The following is an 18,219-nucleotide window of genomic DNA, read 5'->3' on the forward strand; positions in this document are numbered from 1 at the left end:
ACACATGAACCAAAACACATGAACTCTTTGTCAAAGCCCCCAAGTTTGGCTTAAGGGGGTGATTGTTGGGGTAACCCCAACTTGTGGCTTGTGTGGGAAACCCCTCTAGCCACCTAGGAAGGATGAGGCGATTAAGATGGTCCAATAGGGAGAAGATGCAACCTCTCTAACCAATGATTGTAAAGCACCAACCCTATCTAAGAGGCTCTTTTCTAATGGATCATTAAGCACTTTGCATTTTTCAAGCTTTATTCATTGTGTCTATATTCTAGCATAATGCTCTTGCCTTTAGTTTAGCCTAACCTTAATCCTAATCAATCTAACCCTAAACCTAACACCATGATTAAGCTAAGGCTCCATCCACCATAGCTTGATGCTAAACCATTGGTGATTGGAGAACAGTCTTCCGCTACTAACCCTCACACTTATTACTCTCTTCTCTTCTCTCCCCACTTCTCTCTCATGGTATGCGTAGCACTCCACTTAGGAGGTGCACATGCAGACACTCCCATGCTCTCTCTTGCTCTCTATCTTCGATCTTCGAGTATGTATCACATCAAATCTTGTGCATGTAGAACTCGTGAGGAATGCCATGTCTTCGTCCATAGTACACATCACCCCCAAATGTGGCTCTAAACTAGGGGTAAACAAGTTGCAAAAGCATGCACTTCAAGTATACATAAAAATCACACAAATGCATATCTTCAACACTTGCATTTGCAAGCTATCAATGCACACAAATACATATGCACACAAATGCATCACATAGTGACATAAAATGTTTGCAGGGGACTCGGGGGGATTTACTCAATGTAATAAAGGGAATGCCACTTGCGAGCGGATGGTCTCGGAAAACCCTCTATCTATGACTTGTATGCTTTAAATATGTCCCCCTTTTTTGCACTTATACGGTTTTTGATTTTTTTTGGGCAAAACTCACAATGGTGAGTGGACTATATTTTCATAATCAAATAATTACAAATTCCAATCATGCTCGAGCCGAGCCGTGACTTCTTGCAAAGGACCCCCTTTTTTTCACTTAAACGGTTTTCGATTTTAGAAATTGATGCCTATGTAAATTGAGCGTGGGTCTTTGCACATCCTCAAGTTACTTTGCCAAGTGGCACTAATCGACGAGGTCAATCGGACGGTTCACAATCCGTGTGTAATTTATTGGGTCACGCTCAAATAATTTATTGGGTCGTGTTCAAATGGACCTACGTTATATTTCTGTCACATGAAATATGAATGATGCAATCATCTATGCGCGGCTCTCAAATGCGTTTCTGTGAATAATGTATATACGATCTTCAAGCACCAGATCGAGGTCGCCATGGCTGGTTGGCTTTCTTCTAAGTTGAAAGAAGCTGAGAACTTCTTGCAGCAGGTAGATCTCACTCTCATTTTTAGCTCTATTTTCCGGCATGTTCCTGCGTGATCGACAATCAGGTTTTCTAGATTCTGACACTCTGTGTATGCCTTTTCTGAATATGTTTTCAATAACGTGCTCATTCTGTACAGAGTTTCGCCATGCATACACACAAAATGAAGAGATTGTATTGCCCTCAGATACACGATTGCCAAATGCGCACGCATTGTCATTCCCATATTGTCACTGTAACACTCAGATGTTTTAGGACAAAGGTAGCTACGTATAGGCCTTCTATGAGAAGGGATGAAACACCGACGGATCCAAACTTGTATACCACCTTCTTCAAAAAACACGAGCTGGTCAAGCACATTAGGTTTGATATGTTAGGGAGCTCGAGGTATTTGCATTTTGTCTGTCAAATTGGCAGCAGAAGGTATACTTCAAATAGCTGCAAATTGTTTGAGTTTGTAACCTGGATGGACCTGCGTAGGCACCCTGGTTTCTCTTAGGGGTGAATCATAGGGAGTGCGCACTGTTTTATGGCTATGCCTGACTGGTTTGTCATACTGGTGTCTGGCTCTGTTGAGGGCGCCCGCATGTCGTGAAGTCAGTTATAGGGGTCAGGTAGATCCCTTGGGGTCCATATATAAATTCTCCCATCTTCTTCTATCGCGGGGTTGCATGGGAATCCAGTGCGAACTGTTTAATGGCTATGCCTGGAAGGGGTTTTGCCTTATTGCTGACTGACCCTGTTGAGTGCGCCTGGGTATTGTCTTTGTGGTTGCCCTTTTATGGGCTGGGCTGATTTGCTTTTATTTTTGCCCAGATCTCACCTATGCATGTCATGAAGTCAGTTTTAGGGTTTAGGTAGGTCTTTGGGGTTCATGTATAAAACCTCCCCGCCTCCTCCTACCCTGGGGTTGTATGGGAATCTAGCGTGCAGTATTAGTCAACGATTTGAAGCTTTCTTCACGCTCTCAGATGATCTTACCTTCTCTCTCGTGTTCAATGTTTTTTCTCCTTGCCTCTCTTCCTTTTATTTACTACCCTTAATTGGAAGGATTCCCTTTGTTCATGCTCATCAAGTGCAACGTGTGAGGATTAGTGGTGCTAAACCTATACTCAAGATTAAAACTTCATACTTAAGATCAAACTGAGACTTAAGAGACGAGAACACTGATGTTTGATTGATTGAATAAATGCTTGAGAATTGAGTACAATAGGTTCCTTATATAGGAGATGAAGAGTCACAATTGAAAAGACACACTCATGGTGAAGAGACATGAGTTTAGACGTAAAGAGATATTCTTTGGACGAAGAGTTGCAACCATTGGGTGAAAGGGTGTGACCCGTCATCGAAGGAGTGTGGCTTTTGGCGAAGAGGCATGTCTCTAGAGCAAAGAGTCGTGACCCTCCAAGTGAAGGGGTCCTCCTTGGCATGTCACTTTGCGTATCTGCAACTCAGACTAGATGTGATAATGTAACATTGTAAGGTGCAGCGGAATGAATGTTGTATTTTCTCAAGATTAGTGATCTATATTTGCTCAAGGTTCCTTTTAGTTCTTAGGGAAGGAGAGAGCCTTCCATCTTATGGAGAGTGCTATGATCACGAACAAAGTGAGTGGATATTGTGCGTGCAAGTGTATGAGACTGAGAGAAGGAGAGAAAAGAGATACGACACCCGAGAGGTTGTAAAACCCTCCTCCGAAGGCCCCACTCTCGTCGGCAAGAGTGGTCTACTTTTGATTGCACAAAGGTGTACAATGATGATGCATGGACTGATGCAAACGGGGATTATGTCGATGACGACGATGATGACTTTAGGGCTGAATTCGATGGTCTTCTATCTGCTGTCCACAAAGGGGTAATGGCTGAGAATCTGGACCACTTTGGGGGGCTGAAAATGACTGGTTTGCTGCTGTTTTTATGGCTGAAAATGACCGGTTTGTTGAGGCTCGTATGATGATGAAAAATGCTGAGGTTCTTGCACTATCTAGCTGTGTTTTTATGGCTGATGTCGAGGGCTGAAAATGCTGTTTGGCTGCAGGGCTCAGGCTGCGTTTTCATGGCTGAAAAACGCTACCTCTTGCAGGTTTGCTAGCGTTAGCAAAACGTTGAAGTAGGGCTGCTGCAAGTATGTAAAAACGCCAATGTGTACTGACTTGTTGGCGATGGCTGCAGGTGAGGAAAACGCCAAGGGGAAGAGAGAGTATAGCGATCCCAAAAACGCTAGGGGTTGAAGGGAGGTGGCCTCACCAAGCGAGCTTGAAGAGGTTCTTGTTGAGAGAGGGAGGGAGTACATGTTGCTTGGAAAGCCTGCTGTGCTCCTTGCTCATCTGCCCAATTGTGCTAACTTGGGTTTGCTTATATATTAACTTACCCAATTTGCCCTACTTAGTTCCCAACAAAAGTCACTTAATAAATAAGTAAAAAATGTTAAAATTAGGAAAAAATAGGATGAAGTCACTTGAAAAATCTCCAAACTGACTCTGATGGAAATGCTTATGCTTATGCAGTGTGCAACCAGAGGATATGCATCTACACTAAGTGATTGGGCATGCACGGTCTACGAATAGACTCACAAAGGTGCCAGATCACTTCTAATCTAGACTGATTGGACTGACGGGAAGCCTGCTATGGTGTAGCTTGTCCACGGACACATAGGGTTGGATGTGTCACGTGACATCCCCTCCTTTTTAAAGTGAGGTACTGGTACCGAGCTGCATGGCTTCCTTGTAGTTTGCCAACAACTCTGGATAATCCTTGAAGAACTCTTCGTCTACCCACACCGCTTCGTGGGTTCCTCGATCTTTGAACTTCAAAAAATATTGTCGTACTTGTTTCTTCGAACCATGGCAAAACCGATGCAACAAGACTTGCTCCGGCTCCATAACTTCAGCTTCATCGATGATCTCCGGTTCTTCTTCTTTCGAAACGTCCTTTGGAGGTGTTCCCTGGAACACTTTCAACCAAGAAACATGGAAAACGTTGTGCATTGACCATGAGTTAGGCAACTGCAATTTCATTGAAACCTCATTTATCTTTTTGATGACTGAAAATGGACCATACATACGAAAAGACAACTTAGGATATTTCTTTCCAACTTGCTTAAGACACTGTTTCATGATTTGTAGATATACCCAATCTCCTTCCTTGATCGAGACCTCCTGACGATGCTTGTTATCCTGTCGAGAATAAGATTCCCGAGCCTTGCTTAGCCGAAGCTTCACACTCTTAGAAATCTCATCCAATGACTGACTCTCAGCATTGGCATCATGCATTTGACTGACCGATCTAGTCAAAAGTGACTGGAACGGACGGCCAAAAGCTACCTTATACGGAGTTCGACCAATAGCAGCATTTAGAATAGCCCGAACCAATGGGAGATAGAGCTCCCATTGAAACTGTTGATCATGAACATAAGATTTTAACACTTCAAAAGCCAACTGATTATAAATTTCGGTTTGACCATCTGACTGTGGATGAAAAGCGGATGAAAAATTCAACTTTGTGTCAAAATTTTCAAAGAGTGCATGCCAAAAGTTGGACGTGAACTTAACATCCCTATCTGAAACAATGGACTTTGGCAAACCACAGAGGGGGTACCAATGCTTAATGAGCAATCGTGCAACATCTTGTGCAGTAACTGTGGCTTTACAAGGAATCAACATGCAAAATTTGCTGAAACGATCAACAATAGTTAAACATTGAGTGTTCCTTGAGTGCAAACTTGGTGGTAAGTTAGTCACAAAATCCATAGAGATATCCTGAAAAGGTCCCTCAGGAATAGGCAGCGGAAGCAAGAGGCCTTGCTGCTTACCTTGATGAGCTTTTACTTTTTGACATATAGTGCACTGTGTGACATAACGAAACACATCTTTTCGCATTTTAGGTCAATAAAAAAAACGTTCAATCTTTTCCAATGTGGTGCTCATTCCCCTGTGCCAAATCATGTGCATCATGCAATATGGTTGGCCTGAGAGAGGGCAACACACATAAACGTTGACGAAAAAATAACAATCCATCACGAATGAGATAGTTGCTGGGCCCTTGGGAAGCAAGAGCCTGCAACCAATACTTACTAAACTCCGAGTCTGCATACTGATGCTTCATGCTGTCAAAAGACTCACCCTGTATAGAAAATGTGGTTCTTGACTCAAGGGCCAAAATCTGTCCTTTGCAACTCAATGCATCTGCAATAGGGTTAGCTTTTCCAGGCACATACTCAATCAAACCTCCAAATTGCTCAAAAAATTGTGACCACCGTGCTTGGCGATCACTCCAATGTGCACTAGGCATAGACTGGAGCCACTTGAGGGCTTGATGATCTATGTGCACTGTAAACTCTCTACCATACAGAAAATGCTTCCAATGCTTAAGAGAGTGAATGACAGACAAAAGTTCTTTATCATAAACTGAATAATTCTTTTCCGCACTATTGAGCTTCCGGCTAAGGAAAGCTACTGGGCGACCATGCTGTTGAAGCACAGCGCCAATGGCGACATTGCTCGCATCCGTCCATACCTCAAAGGGATCATCCCAAGAAGCAAGGATAAGACACGGAGCTTCTGTCACCGCAACCTTGAGAGCTGCGAAAGCCTCAATGGCTGCCTCGGGCAAGTCTACGCGTTGACGGCGAGTTGGTCAGGCTTCCCACCCTCTTGTTTGACTCACTAGCCTCTGACATCTCTTGGAAGTCTTCAATTGAATTGGGTGTACAACCAGAATATGCACCATCCTCCTCACTGTCTTGCTCGTCTACAATATGCACTCCACCAGGCACTACATCCAAAATCCTGCTTGAGATTCCCACATATTCAGCACTATTTGAGCTTCTGCCACTACCATTGTCCTCATACTCGCCCATATATCCGCTATCGGTAGATGTAGATGATTCTTCATCATCAGTTACTGCCTCTGCTATGGCTGCCGAACCCATGAACCTCTTTTGATCTTCACAGAAGGCTAGAAGTAGAGCTAGCTTCACATGGTGCCAGCTTCTTTGCTCTGTTATCGAGAGATTGCAATAGTGTTTCCATGCGGCTCCACGAAGCCCTTGCCATGCATAATCTGCCTTTGCCTCATCGTCGTCGATCTGCAACTCTTCCATTTCTAGCTCCACCAGCCATATCCAAGGTCTAATCCTCTGCCCTCGTGCTCCGCTAAACCACCTGTCAATCTTGGAATACGCCATCTGCATCCACTTGGCGGCTTTAAGGCTTTCGCACAATTGAAATTATCCTGGTAATTGCCCTTCAAGCACTTATCTGGGAGCTTTAAAACACAAAAAACACCCGTTCCCCAGCAGGATCGCCAGAAGATGATAGGAATCCGGATACCCACACCCAGACCAAGACTCCTACTCTCCTCAATAGCCCAAAAGCCTTTATGTCTCTTCCCTCTCGCCTTCTTTCATTGTCAGAAAAAACCTACCTATGAAAGCTTGGGAGAAACACATCATCACCTACACTTTTGCTTCTGCCAATAGCTCAAAAACACTCCCCCTACTTACAAGCTTCTCATAATGCGGCCCTCTCTCTCTCTCTCTCTCTCTCTCTCTCTCTCTCTCTCTCTCTCTCTCTCTCTCTCTCTCTCTCTCTCAAACAAGCCCACAGGATGAAGATCTCAGTAGGCTTGCTTCACATATTGAAACCACATCTATTTGAAAACCAAAAGCATATGGAACCTGAAAAATGACCATATGTACACACACAAAAAAATAAAATCCAAGTCGAAAGAACGTCTTGCAGCTAGATGTCTGACGCCGAGTCCTTCATATACGGAGAGATCTCCTGATGCATTGAAGTGGGCGTCGTTTTTGATCACCAGCCTTGGAGCCTAGGCCTAGTCCTTTCTTCTGCATGTGATGCCATACTCATCCCCTAGCTTGTTATACTCTTGCCCCCAATTGGCCTCTCTTGGCTTCTCTCATTAGTAGCCCCCGATGGCTTCCCTTGCCCTTATAACATGCAGCCCATGCGCCACCAGATGGCGCCCCTGCAAGCCGGTCACCTTCTCTGGTCGGCCCTTCTTATGCAATCACTGGTCGACCCCTCTATTCTTTGCAAACGCCCTTGAGGGCTCCCTATTGAGCTCGTCTTTGATCTCCCTCTCTTTGCTCCTCTGTGCCGCCCAGCCTGGCCTTGAGAGCCTCCTATTGAGCTCGTCAGATGGCTTCCCCCCTTCCTCTCTGCAGCTCGAATCCGGCCTCTCTAGGGTGCTCCCTCCAGAATTGCTCAGGGTGGCGGCCTCCCAAGCTCTGCACGACGGCTCTCGAAGTGCTCCCCCAACTCCTTTTATGCCCCACTCTTTTTTTTGTTTTTTCTGCCTGCACGCGTTACTGGCGGTTCCTTCTCCCTCTTCTCCTTCTAGTGGCTTCGCGGACCCCAGTTTTGGAGAGCCCTCGGCCTCTCTCCCGTCCATGGCGGCTCTTCACGTGGTGGCCATGCTCCCCATGATTGCAGTCGATCCGAAAATTCATTTCCATTTCTTTTTTATCATTTTAAATAGGGGCCGGTTCCCACCCGGATGCTAATATCATGTATTGACACCCAAACTCCTCGTCATGGCCCTTCACGTTCATTCTCACCGAGCAGTTGGAAGCCTTCAACTGGGGAGCCACTTGCTTTGCAACTCTATCTCTCCAAAAGCCGCGCGCCCATGAACATTTTGGTACTCTGCTCGAGATAAGTCTTATGAATCGCACCTCATCACCTTCTTGAATGGCGAATCCTCTTCTTGCTTGCTTGATTGGTGGCCAAAAATCACCTGTCCGGTTGCCATCTTTACCATTTAAAGAGACTTATGGAGCGAGCTTGACTTTTGAAGCTTATGCATAGTGGTAGCTCGTCTCCTCTTCAACATCTGCTTATCCATATCCTTTGTGCTTGAAGACATGGCCACCCGCCTCTGCAAGGCATCGGTTGAGAGCGATTCTGAATCCATCAACGAGAGCTTATGCAGCCTTGGGAGGTTTGGAGAAGATGTGTTCGCAGGTTCAGTTTCAGGAACCTCGAACAAAGCTGTGGCTTTTTGACGCTCTAGTGGCTTCAGCTATGCTTCTATGGGGTTCAGATTTGGGGGCCCTCACTGGACCACCAAGGCAAGTCTGGTAGCATTGATGATGGAGATGTATGGAGAGGCCTCTAGTCTCTATGATCTCTCGGATGATTCGGGCTAAGGCCTTAGTGCCACATGAGATTATTCGGGCTGAGCTAGCTGCCCCTCCTCTCGTAGTTGAGGCCCTTACTAAATTAGTTTCCTTCATGCATAATTTATGGGACCTTCCTAGAGACAGATAAGCTCGGCTAGCCCTTGAGTCATCCCTATAGCTAGTGCTACAAGGGGACCCAGCATGTTGGTATAGGCAGATGTCTTTCCTTGCTTCCTTCTTCTTTTATTTGGTAGCTTCTTGCATAGGCACTTTAGGTCTAGGCATCCCTTGTGGAGAACTTGATCTAGGAGGCACTGTGCCATTTCTACATCCACTCCTGTGGCCCTTTTTAAAGGCCCTTCATCCCCATTTTCTTATCTACGCTTCTCTTCAAAAACAACCTCATTGGCTTGACATTTGGCAATGTACGCTTGCACTGACAAAGAATCTACAGGGTCATTCCAACCTGCTTCTAGCGGAATGCAATCTCTGGCTTCATGCAAAACCTCTTTAGTCATCTTTTCTTTTATAACAGATTCTATTGCTCATGGCCACAAGTTTCCAATATCATCAGATGATGCTCCTTATCCAAAACTCTTTTGGAACTCCTATCTCTTGCAGTCTGTGCATCAATCTAGCTCTGGGCACTATATCGAAGGCTTTGCGGAAGTCCACAAAGCAACAATAGAGCCATCTCCCACGTGATCTCCCCTCCTCAATAATGACTCTGAGTGTCAAATATGATCAAGAGTAGAGAAACCTCTCATGAAACCTGCCTGTCGAGCTGCCCGTACACCCTCTCTCTGCCCATCTACTCAACTGCTGCTCAAGGATGGATGCGTACAACCGTGCCAATGTGTGTCCAATCATGATAGTGCGGTAGTTCCCAGGCTCCATAGGGTCCCCCGACTTGAAGATAGGTACAATCGTGGACAAACTCCGAGTATTAGGTAGGCCCTCGCACATGGCACGGTTGAACATCACTGCTAGAAGCTCTGCAGGCAAATCTTTGGCATGTATAAAATGCTCTACTACCAGGACATAGTGATCATATGCTCTCCTAGTCTTCATCCTGTCAATGGCTTTCTTTGCCATCTCCGCGGTAAAGAAAGCACATGTGTGTGGGCATGGCTTTGGCGGATCTGAAAGAGGTGGCTGCCTCGAGATGGTGTAGAGAGATGATGCATATCGACCCCATACCTCCGTAGAAGTGATGACTGGTTGGGGGGAGTGCTCATGGAAGAGTCGCCATGCCTCGCCTGAGTCCTGGCTCAAAAACAACTGATATAAATCTTGCTCTATCCAAGCTAGAAACGCCCTCTTCTTTCGTCGTACCAAACGTCGAGAAGCAATCCGTGATTGCTTGTGAGTAATGACTCCTAGAAGTACCTCCCTCTGAAGTCGGGCTCTCGTCTCTCTGCACTCCTCATCGTACCAGCTATTTTGGGGTGTGCTCCCAGAACGTCGGCGCTGCCCAGGCTTAGTATGGGCGTATGCCTTTGTTGCTGCATCCTGTAGTCTCTGTCAATATATAAGTGAGCTCCCCTAAAGGTCTCCCCGGATCCTCTGTGCATAAGCGTCTGTAGATACCATCTATGTAGACAGAATCAGTCTCTGAAGTAAAAGTGTATCGGGTATGCGTAGGTGTCTATGCCAGTCGCACTGTGCTGAAATGGAAGAGACGGTAAACGTGAGGAGAGCATGATCTACTATTACCCCAATAGGCCTGGGTCCGACTGTAAAATCCTGAATAGAGGGTATGAAATCGGGCTGAGCCAAAACATAATTTACTGTGCTCGTCCCATGTCTATGAGGAAAGCAAGTGAACCCACTCGACGCTGGAAATTTGTGGAGGCCATTCAAGATGGCGAGTCCATGTGCAGTCCCCACATCTGTTAGATATCCCCCATATCCAGTGTGCTCTTCATCCTACAAACACCTGGCCAATCCCATATCACTGAGATCCAATTGTCTCAACATTTCCTATGAGTTATTGTAGAAGTCTATCTGAGACTGGCCCGTCCTGGCACTGAAATCTCCCAAAAGAATGAGTTCTCCATCCTTAGAGAACTCCCATATGTCCTCGTCCAATATCATGTAGGGTGACTCCCCCTTGGGCAATGCACAATGAGATGTGCTGGGGGCAAAATAGCATATTGCAATGTAGAGTGGCCTCCGTGTCTCTGCTCTCACTGTGACCCACATATATCTCGTCCCTCCGAACAATGCGAATGAGGGGTTTCAGGTCCTTCAAGAATAGGACTGCCACACCTACTAACCCCCGTCCTTTATGCGCTGATCTCACTTCTTGCCTACAAATAGTCTCCCAATGGTATCTCGTCACTCTAGGTAATGTGTCGCCAGGAGTCTGATGCGTTTCCGAGTAAACAATAATGTCTCTTCCCTTACAGCTATCCTCAAATGTGCCTACATCTAGCTTCATTGATCCGTTACAATTCCATGCTGCCATTCTAAGGTTGTTCCCATAGGTCTCGCACCGTCATGCGGTGCGTTTTTCCAACACCACTACTCTCCCTCCCATATCCATATATATATATATATATATATATATATATATATATATATATATAGAGAGAGAGAGAGAGAGAGAGAGAGAGAGAGAGAGAGAGAGAGAGAGAGAGAGAGAGAGCGTCCAAGATTCCTTTTGGGTCTTCCTTTTCCCGTTCGTCAGTCTAGCCCATTCGCGTGAACTGTACTGGCGACCTGTTGACACGCATTGACTCCAAAATACAACACTTGGCACAGCATGCCTTGGTTGGTCGGATGATTGGACAGTCTCCACCTCGCTCTTCCATACGTGATTGGTGTCAGACTGCATTGGGCACTACTCAGGGACGGGTCTCGGAGCTTACGTTGCTTGGCAGAGGCATATTCATGGTACGTCTTTCAGATCCCGCCACTGCCTCAGCTCTTCTGGCTCGGTCTCCGATACTCTCTGATCGCAGGATGATATACTTGACGAGGTGGTATCCCGAGTTTACTACTGAGGAGTTTGACAATCGACACCTTATTCCCAGATTCCCTCTGACGCTCTCCTTCCCGGATATGCCTCTCCATTTTATTGATGAGCATCTCCTTCAGATGATTGCTGCTCATTTTGGCACAGTAGTTCCAGGATCCTGCATCTTCTCCTCTGGTCCACCTCGCATTCAGGTCCTGGTGTTTGGGGATACTTCATTACCAGATACAGTTACTGTGGCTGTGCGCGATCGAGACTACTCTTGCCGAATGGTAGTCATTGGTCGCCCAGGGCAGTGCTTGCGTTGTCACGAGATGGGACACTTGGCACGAGATTGCCCCACCCTGCCCCGCCATCGACGACAACAACAGCCAGCTCCTGGCACTCATGCTCAGTCACGTGGTCAGCGTCAACAACCGGTTCCTCCTACTACTACTCGAGCACCTCGACAGCCTGCAGGTGCTCCTCGAGCTTCGACCCTCCATGTCCCTCCCTCTGCTTTAGTTCCTACTGAGAATGCATGGCAGACAGTGGGTCGTAACCATTCATTCCGTCCTCGTCAGCAACCTACACCGCATGCAACCCCCACTGTTACCTCTCCTGCTCCCTCTCAAGTTTCCACCACCCCATTACCCCCTGCTTCTCCTCGCCATTCTTCCTCTTCAGCACAGGATCACTTACCTCTACTACCAGCTCCTCCTTCTCTTGCCGTTTTCCCGCCCGCTCCTTCTCCTCTTCCCGAGATCCCAATTCCCATGCAGATGGATCATTCCCCGCTATTACCTCTCCCTTTTCCTCCTCTCCCTCTCGCCCTTGCTCCCCCCCCTCCACCTTCTGGTCCTCCCCCTCCTTCAGCCGCTCATACTTACGTCCCACGCAGTTTTCTCAGCTCCTGTCCTCTTTCCTGGGGCACTCATTGGGCGGAAATGTGTGGTGACTCAGAAGGACCACTGCGGGTACAGCTCTACCTTATGCATCACAAGCCAGGTTGTGTTCCCTCTTTAATAGGCAGTTGCTGTCAGTCCATCCATTCCTTTTTCCTTCCATTCCATGCAGCTCAGGAATGGTCTGAGGATCAGGTTCTACATTTTATGCATGCCCAATCTATGGCTCAGCTTCATTCATGGTTGTCTACTTCCGCTCCGGATGTACTGTCTCCACACTTCCCTTCCTGTATTGGTGCTATGGAATGGAGTGATGTTTGTGCTTGCTATTCATTGCCTATGGTCATTCATGTATCCTCAGATGTGGTGCTTCCTATGTCTATGCGCATGTGGGGTGTCAAAGCTGCAGCATCAGTAATGCAATGTAAACAAGCTGAGGTCCGTAGTTGGTGCAATGAGACGCCATATTTTAGAGAAGGCTTGCGGGTCGCTTTCCTACCGCCCGAAGCTCACCCCTTGGATGGCCCAGCTGCCTCCAAGAAGATGCGCAGTTAGTCAGATGCTTTACCAATTCTTTCATGCAGACTATGGATTTACATGTAGTTTCTTGGAATGCTAATGGTTTACAGACTTCTCGGGTAAGAGGTTCCCGCAAGCTTTTACTTCGCAGAGATTTGCACGCTCATGTAGTAGGCACTGTGGATATATTACTAGTACAGGAGCATAAGATTGCCACTCCCTTTGGTAATCTCATGCCCTCCGGCGCTCACACTTTTTGGGAGCCTGCTCTAGGCATTCATGGACAGAGTTGCGGTGTATGCATTTCAGTGGGGCCACGTTACTTGGCCTCAGTTCAACAGCATGGCACCCTTGTCGCTGGAAGAGCAATCTATGTGTCTCTTCGGATTCAGGACTCTATCATTGGTTTTATGTTAGTCTACGCACCCACTACTCCTCGGGAGAGGGCTACTTTTTGGGCCTCTTTGGCTACTGTTCTACCTGCTGTAGACTCTTGGGTTGTAGGAGGCGACTTCAACAATGTCGAAAGCGACTCTGATTAGCGATCCATCACTCCTCCTGTTCTATCATCCATCTCTCCCGATGAGCAGTCAGATTGGGTTCGATTTCTTATAGCTATTCAAGGTGTTGATGCATGGCACATACCCTCTTTTGGTCATCACCCTGCTACACTTCATTACTCGTGGGGGTTTCAGAGACAGCAGGGGAGATTATTAGAGCGACTTGATCGTTTTTACATTGGCCCTTGGGCAGCAGCTCTAGGTGGATTTACTACTATTTGGAGAGGGACCAGCCCCTCAGATCACTTACCCATCTCATTGTTTATCTCCTTCACTAGATCCTCTGCACAGAGACGGGGCTGCCGCATCCCTGACAGTGTTCTCACCACTGAAGTTTTGCAGCAACAGATTCGTGACTTATGGTCCACGGGTGCTTCTTATGGTGGTCCCCCTGGAGAGTTCCTTGCTCATTGCATTACTCAGTCTAGTATTTACTGCCGTGATCAGACTGCTATTATTCATCGACAGTTGAGAGTACGTGAGTTTGATCTTCACATTCCTCTTGGTTCCACACAGCGCTTGCTTGAGGAGTGGCCTCAGGATGCTTATCTCGCTGCTAGACAGACAGAGCTCATAGAGGAAATTCGTCGCGTACAGGAGGCTAGGTCTGAGTTCACTCATCATGCTTCAATATCTCATTGGATAGCTAAAGCTGATCGAATGAATAAAGCCTTCTTCGCTGCGCATAAAGAGCGCCCTCCTGGCACCACCCTTCGGACTTTTTACGATGCTCAGGGGACACTTCATATGCATCCTGATGTTATTCTTGATATGTCTGCAGATTATTTTGAGGCATTGTTCACTGCTGATGTATGCACTACGGAGGTTTTACTTGCCCGTGAGCAGATCTGGCATCACACTCGACGCCGTTGTATAGATACTATGACCGAGATCTTGTTGGCACTCTTCACCCTTGCAGAGCTTCATGCTGCTATCGACAGTCTAGATCCATCCTCCTGCCCAGGAGAGGATGGCCTCACTAGAGCTTTCTTTTTGACTTATTGGGATGTATTGCATATACCACTGCTTCGCGGTTGTCAGGACATCTTTGCATCAGGATATATGCATCCGGATCTATGCTTAGGTCTCATATCTCTTATTCCGAAAGGGGGTGACACAACTCAGCTCCGCCAGTGGAGACCTATTACCCAACTCCCTTCGGTCTATAAGATATTAGCGTTACTGATTAGCCATCGCTTGCGACCGTTCTTACCAGATATTATTCATACTTCTCAGACAGGCTTTGTCATGGATCGACGCATACTGGATAATATCTTCACTTTTTATGAGGCAGTAGAGTGGGCCAGATCATCTTCTGAACCTCTCGCTTTTTTCATTCTTGACTTTGAGAAAGCATACGACCGTGTTGAGTGGGACTTTCTCGAAGGATCATTAGCCAGGATGGGTTTCCCCTTGCGATGGATCGCAGGCATTTCCGCTCTCTTCAGGACTGCCCGTAGTCCTATTACTATTGGTGGTCGTGTCAGTCGCAGTTTTGAGCTCTCTCGATCTGTCCGACAGGGATGTCCTTTAGCAGCATATCTGTATCTGTTTGTTGGAGAGACTATGTCAGATTTTCTTCGTGCTCAGTCATGCATTTTGTGGCTTGACCATGCTAGTACCTTCAGCACCAGACCTTATCGATCAGGAGTTCGCAGATGACACTATGCTGATGTTGCACTATTTGCTAGCAGCTCTTGATGCCATGCGGGAGGCCTTGACGGTTTTTTGCATTGCCAGTGGTGCACGTATTAACTGGCATAAATCCTATGGGTTACTGGTTGGCAGTGATGACATACCTACTTGGGGGGTAGCTGATGGTTTCACATGGCTGCAGCCGGGTCAGACATGCAGATATCTGGGCTTTCAGGTTGGATTTGATGTTTCCTCACAGCAGCAGTTTGCACCCGTTCTATAGTCTATTCGCAGGAAGCTATGTCATTGGTCTTCACGTCATCTGTCGTTGGCTGGCCGTGCATTGGTCGTCAACCAGGTCATTCTGGCTACAGTATGGTATACGGCCTCTTGTTGGATGCTACATTCAGGAGTGATAGCTCAGCTCCGCAGACTAGTGCGGAACTTTTTATGGAGTGGCACAGATGGGACTACTGATACTTGTGCTCGGGTTCGCTGGTCCACGATTATTCGAACTCGGTCAGAGGGCGGCCTTGGCATTATTGATCCAGAATTACAAAGTCGCGCCCTTCTTACCAAGCTTATAGTTCGGGGTCTTTTTCCCGGCCAAGAACCTTGGAAGATGCTTCTTTAGGCCGCTATTTGCACAGAAACTCCACGCCTCGGCACTAGAGATGGTCATACTTGGCGTACAGGGTATCGTTTTCTCTTTACGGATGCCCCCTTGTCCACCAGCACTCTCTCACCCTTCATCCGATCACTCATTCAGATTTGGGTTTCCATGCGACTAGCTCTCATACGCTCACCTCCCTCATGTCGTGAGGAGATTGAGCGCCAGCCTCTCATTTGGAATGATGCAGTTCTTGATTCTTTGGTTAACCCACCCCGTCAGCTTGGAGAGAGGACTCACATTGATTGGGCTGCTTGGGACAGTGGCCCTGCTGCCTTTATGCGGTTGTTTCATGAGACGCGTATGCTGGATGCAGATTTTGTAGCAGAACATTATGACATTGGTCGCGGGGTGACAGACAGACTTCTTGAGATTGACTCCGCCATTCCTTCATAGTGGGACGCAGTCATGCGAGGCACGGTTCAGATGCCTCCACATAGTGGCTGGGAAGGTCTCTTTGCTGAGAGCACTCTCTTATTAGTTCGTTTAGACACCATGCTGTTCACAGTTGATTCAGACTCCTCTCAGGGGATTCATGCTAGGCTGACATTTGCTACCACCTCTCCGCACCTTGTCTACACCGGCGCTCGATGGGAGGCCATACAAGTAGTTGGCTTTTGCGGAAAGCGTCGTTGTGTTGACCCCCGTTTCGCATCCGCTGATGCCGCCCTTTGGAGGCTTTGGGTGTGGGAGGGTCGTGCCTTATCTCAGCTTTATTGGGACCCAGGAGAGTGGCATTGGCCTCACTCTAACCCCACCTGTGCACATGTATCATTTTTTGAGTACACTGTCAGAATTGGAAGATTAGCATTGATGAGACAACACCCAGAGCAGCCCACTGGTATGCGTTTTTGGTTACATTTAGGTCTCTCCCATGCCTATTTACAGCAGTTTTGGTCAACCATATGGGATTTACATGCGGCTCGTCGTATTTCTTTTTTCATGTGGATGATTGCACATGCAGGACTTCCAGTTGGAACTTGGCTAGCCACTATGGGTCATGATCCGTTATGCACTCGATGTCCTTCGCGACTACATGAGTCACCGGCCCACTGTCTTTGGTCATGCTCCTCTTCTCATAAAGTGTGGCTACCAGTTTTCTTTTTACTTAGCAGAGCAGGTGTTCAGGATGGATTTCTCACTTGGGGCTCTGTCTCATGGTTGATGCCGATGCCCGGACCGCATCTTTTCTATGAGGGCTCAGACACAGATCTAGCTCTTATGCTTACCTCGACTGGTTATCTGCGAGGAACTTTGGCTATGTTACCACAGATCGCATGGCAGGGGGATCCTCAAACACGTGATGAAGTTTTTTCAGTCATCACTAGCATTACACTATGGAATATTTGGAGAGCTCGTTGTCTTCACATTCTCAGTGCGGCTTCACAGCTCCTTCAGGATATCCTTACTGCCATTTGGCTGGACATCATTCACACCCTGATTTGGCAATGGGATTCTTCCTCAGGTACATCTAGAGCAGCCGAGGCTCGACGATTTGCCTTTCTTCGGCGTTGGGCCCGAGCTCCACTCTTTTTCACACTTACAGGTGGTCAGATTATATGGCATTATGCCCCCCCTCAGTGGTTTCTACTCCACTCATCACACAGACCACCACGAGATTGTACTAGCCGAGTTGTCACTATAGTGGCTCTCACCCTTACATTCAGCTTGTACTCCCCATGTGACAGGCTATTTTGGCATCCGTTGGGGATCATATTGTACTCAGTAATATATAGCCCTGATTTTTCCAAAAAAAAAAAGAGAGAGAGAGAGAGAGAGAGAGAGAGAGAGAGAGAGAGAGATGAATGAAATGAAATGTTATATTAACATCTTCAAAAGGCCAAAGTGACCGATGAGACCAGAAAGTTACAATGTGGTGAATTTGATACAAAGTCTGAGAGAGAGAGAGAGAGAGAGAGAGAGAGAGAGAGAGAGAGAGAGAGAGAGAGAGAGAGAGAGAGAGAGAGAGAGAGTGGCTCTCACCCTTACATTCAGCTTGTACACCCCACGTGATAGGCTATTTTGGCATCCGTTGGGGATTATATTGTACTCAGTAATATACAGCCCTGATTTTTCCAAAAAAAAAAAAAAAAGACAAACAAAAAGAGAGAGAGAGAGAGAGATGAAATGAAATGTTATATTAACATCTTCAAAAGGCCAAAGTGATCGATGAGACCAGAAAGATACAATGTGGTGAATTTGATACAAAGTCTGAGTGTGTGTGTGTGTATATATATATATATATATATATATATATATATATATAGATAGATAGAGAGAGAGAGAGAGAGAGAGAGATGAAATGAAATAAAATGTTATATTAATGTCTGCAAAAGGCCAAAATGACCTTTGAGACCAAAAAGTTACAATGCGGTGAGTCTGATACAATGTCTCACACACACACACACACACACACACACACACACACACACACACACACACACAG

General features: G+C 46.7%; 1 protein-coding gene across 1 annotated transcript in view; it reads left to right on the forward strand.

Annotated features, from left to right (window-relative positions):
• The first annotated feature begins 1,228 nt into the window (after positions 1-1,228).
• Positions 1,229-18,219, forward strand: part of LOC147449280 (uncharacterized) — a 77,470-nt gene continuing 60,479 nt past the window's right edge. The window contains exon 1 of the mRNA XM_086521773.1: positions 1,229-1,387. Within this exon, the coding sequence (XP_086377899.1) occupies positions 1,334-1,387 (54 nt within the window). The 5' untranslated portion in view covers positions 1,229-1,333. The remainder of the gene's footprint in view (positions 1,388-18,219) is intronic.

This window comes from Adiantum capillus-veneris, chromosome 10, assembly GCF_014529385.1.
Source record: "Adiantum capillus-veneris isolate H3 chromosome 10, ASM1452938v2, whole genome shotgun sequence".
Lineage (NCBI taxonomy): Eukaryota > Viridiplantae > Streptophyta > Polypodiopsida > Polypodiales > Pteridaceae > Adiantum > Adiantum capillus-veneris.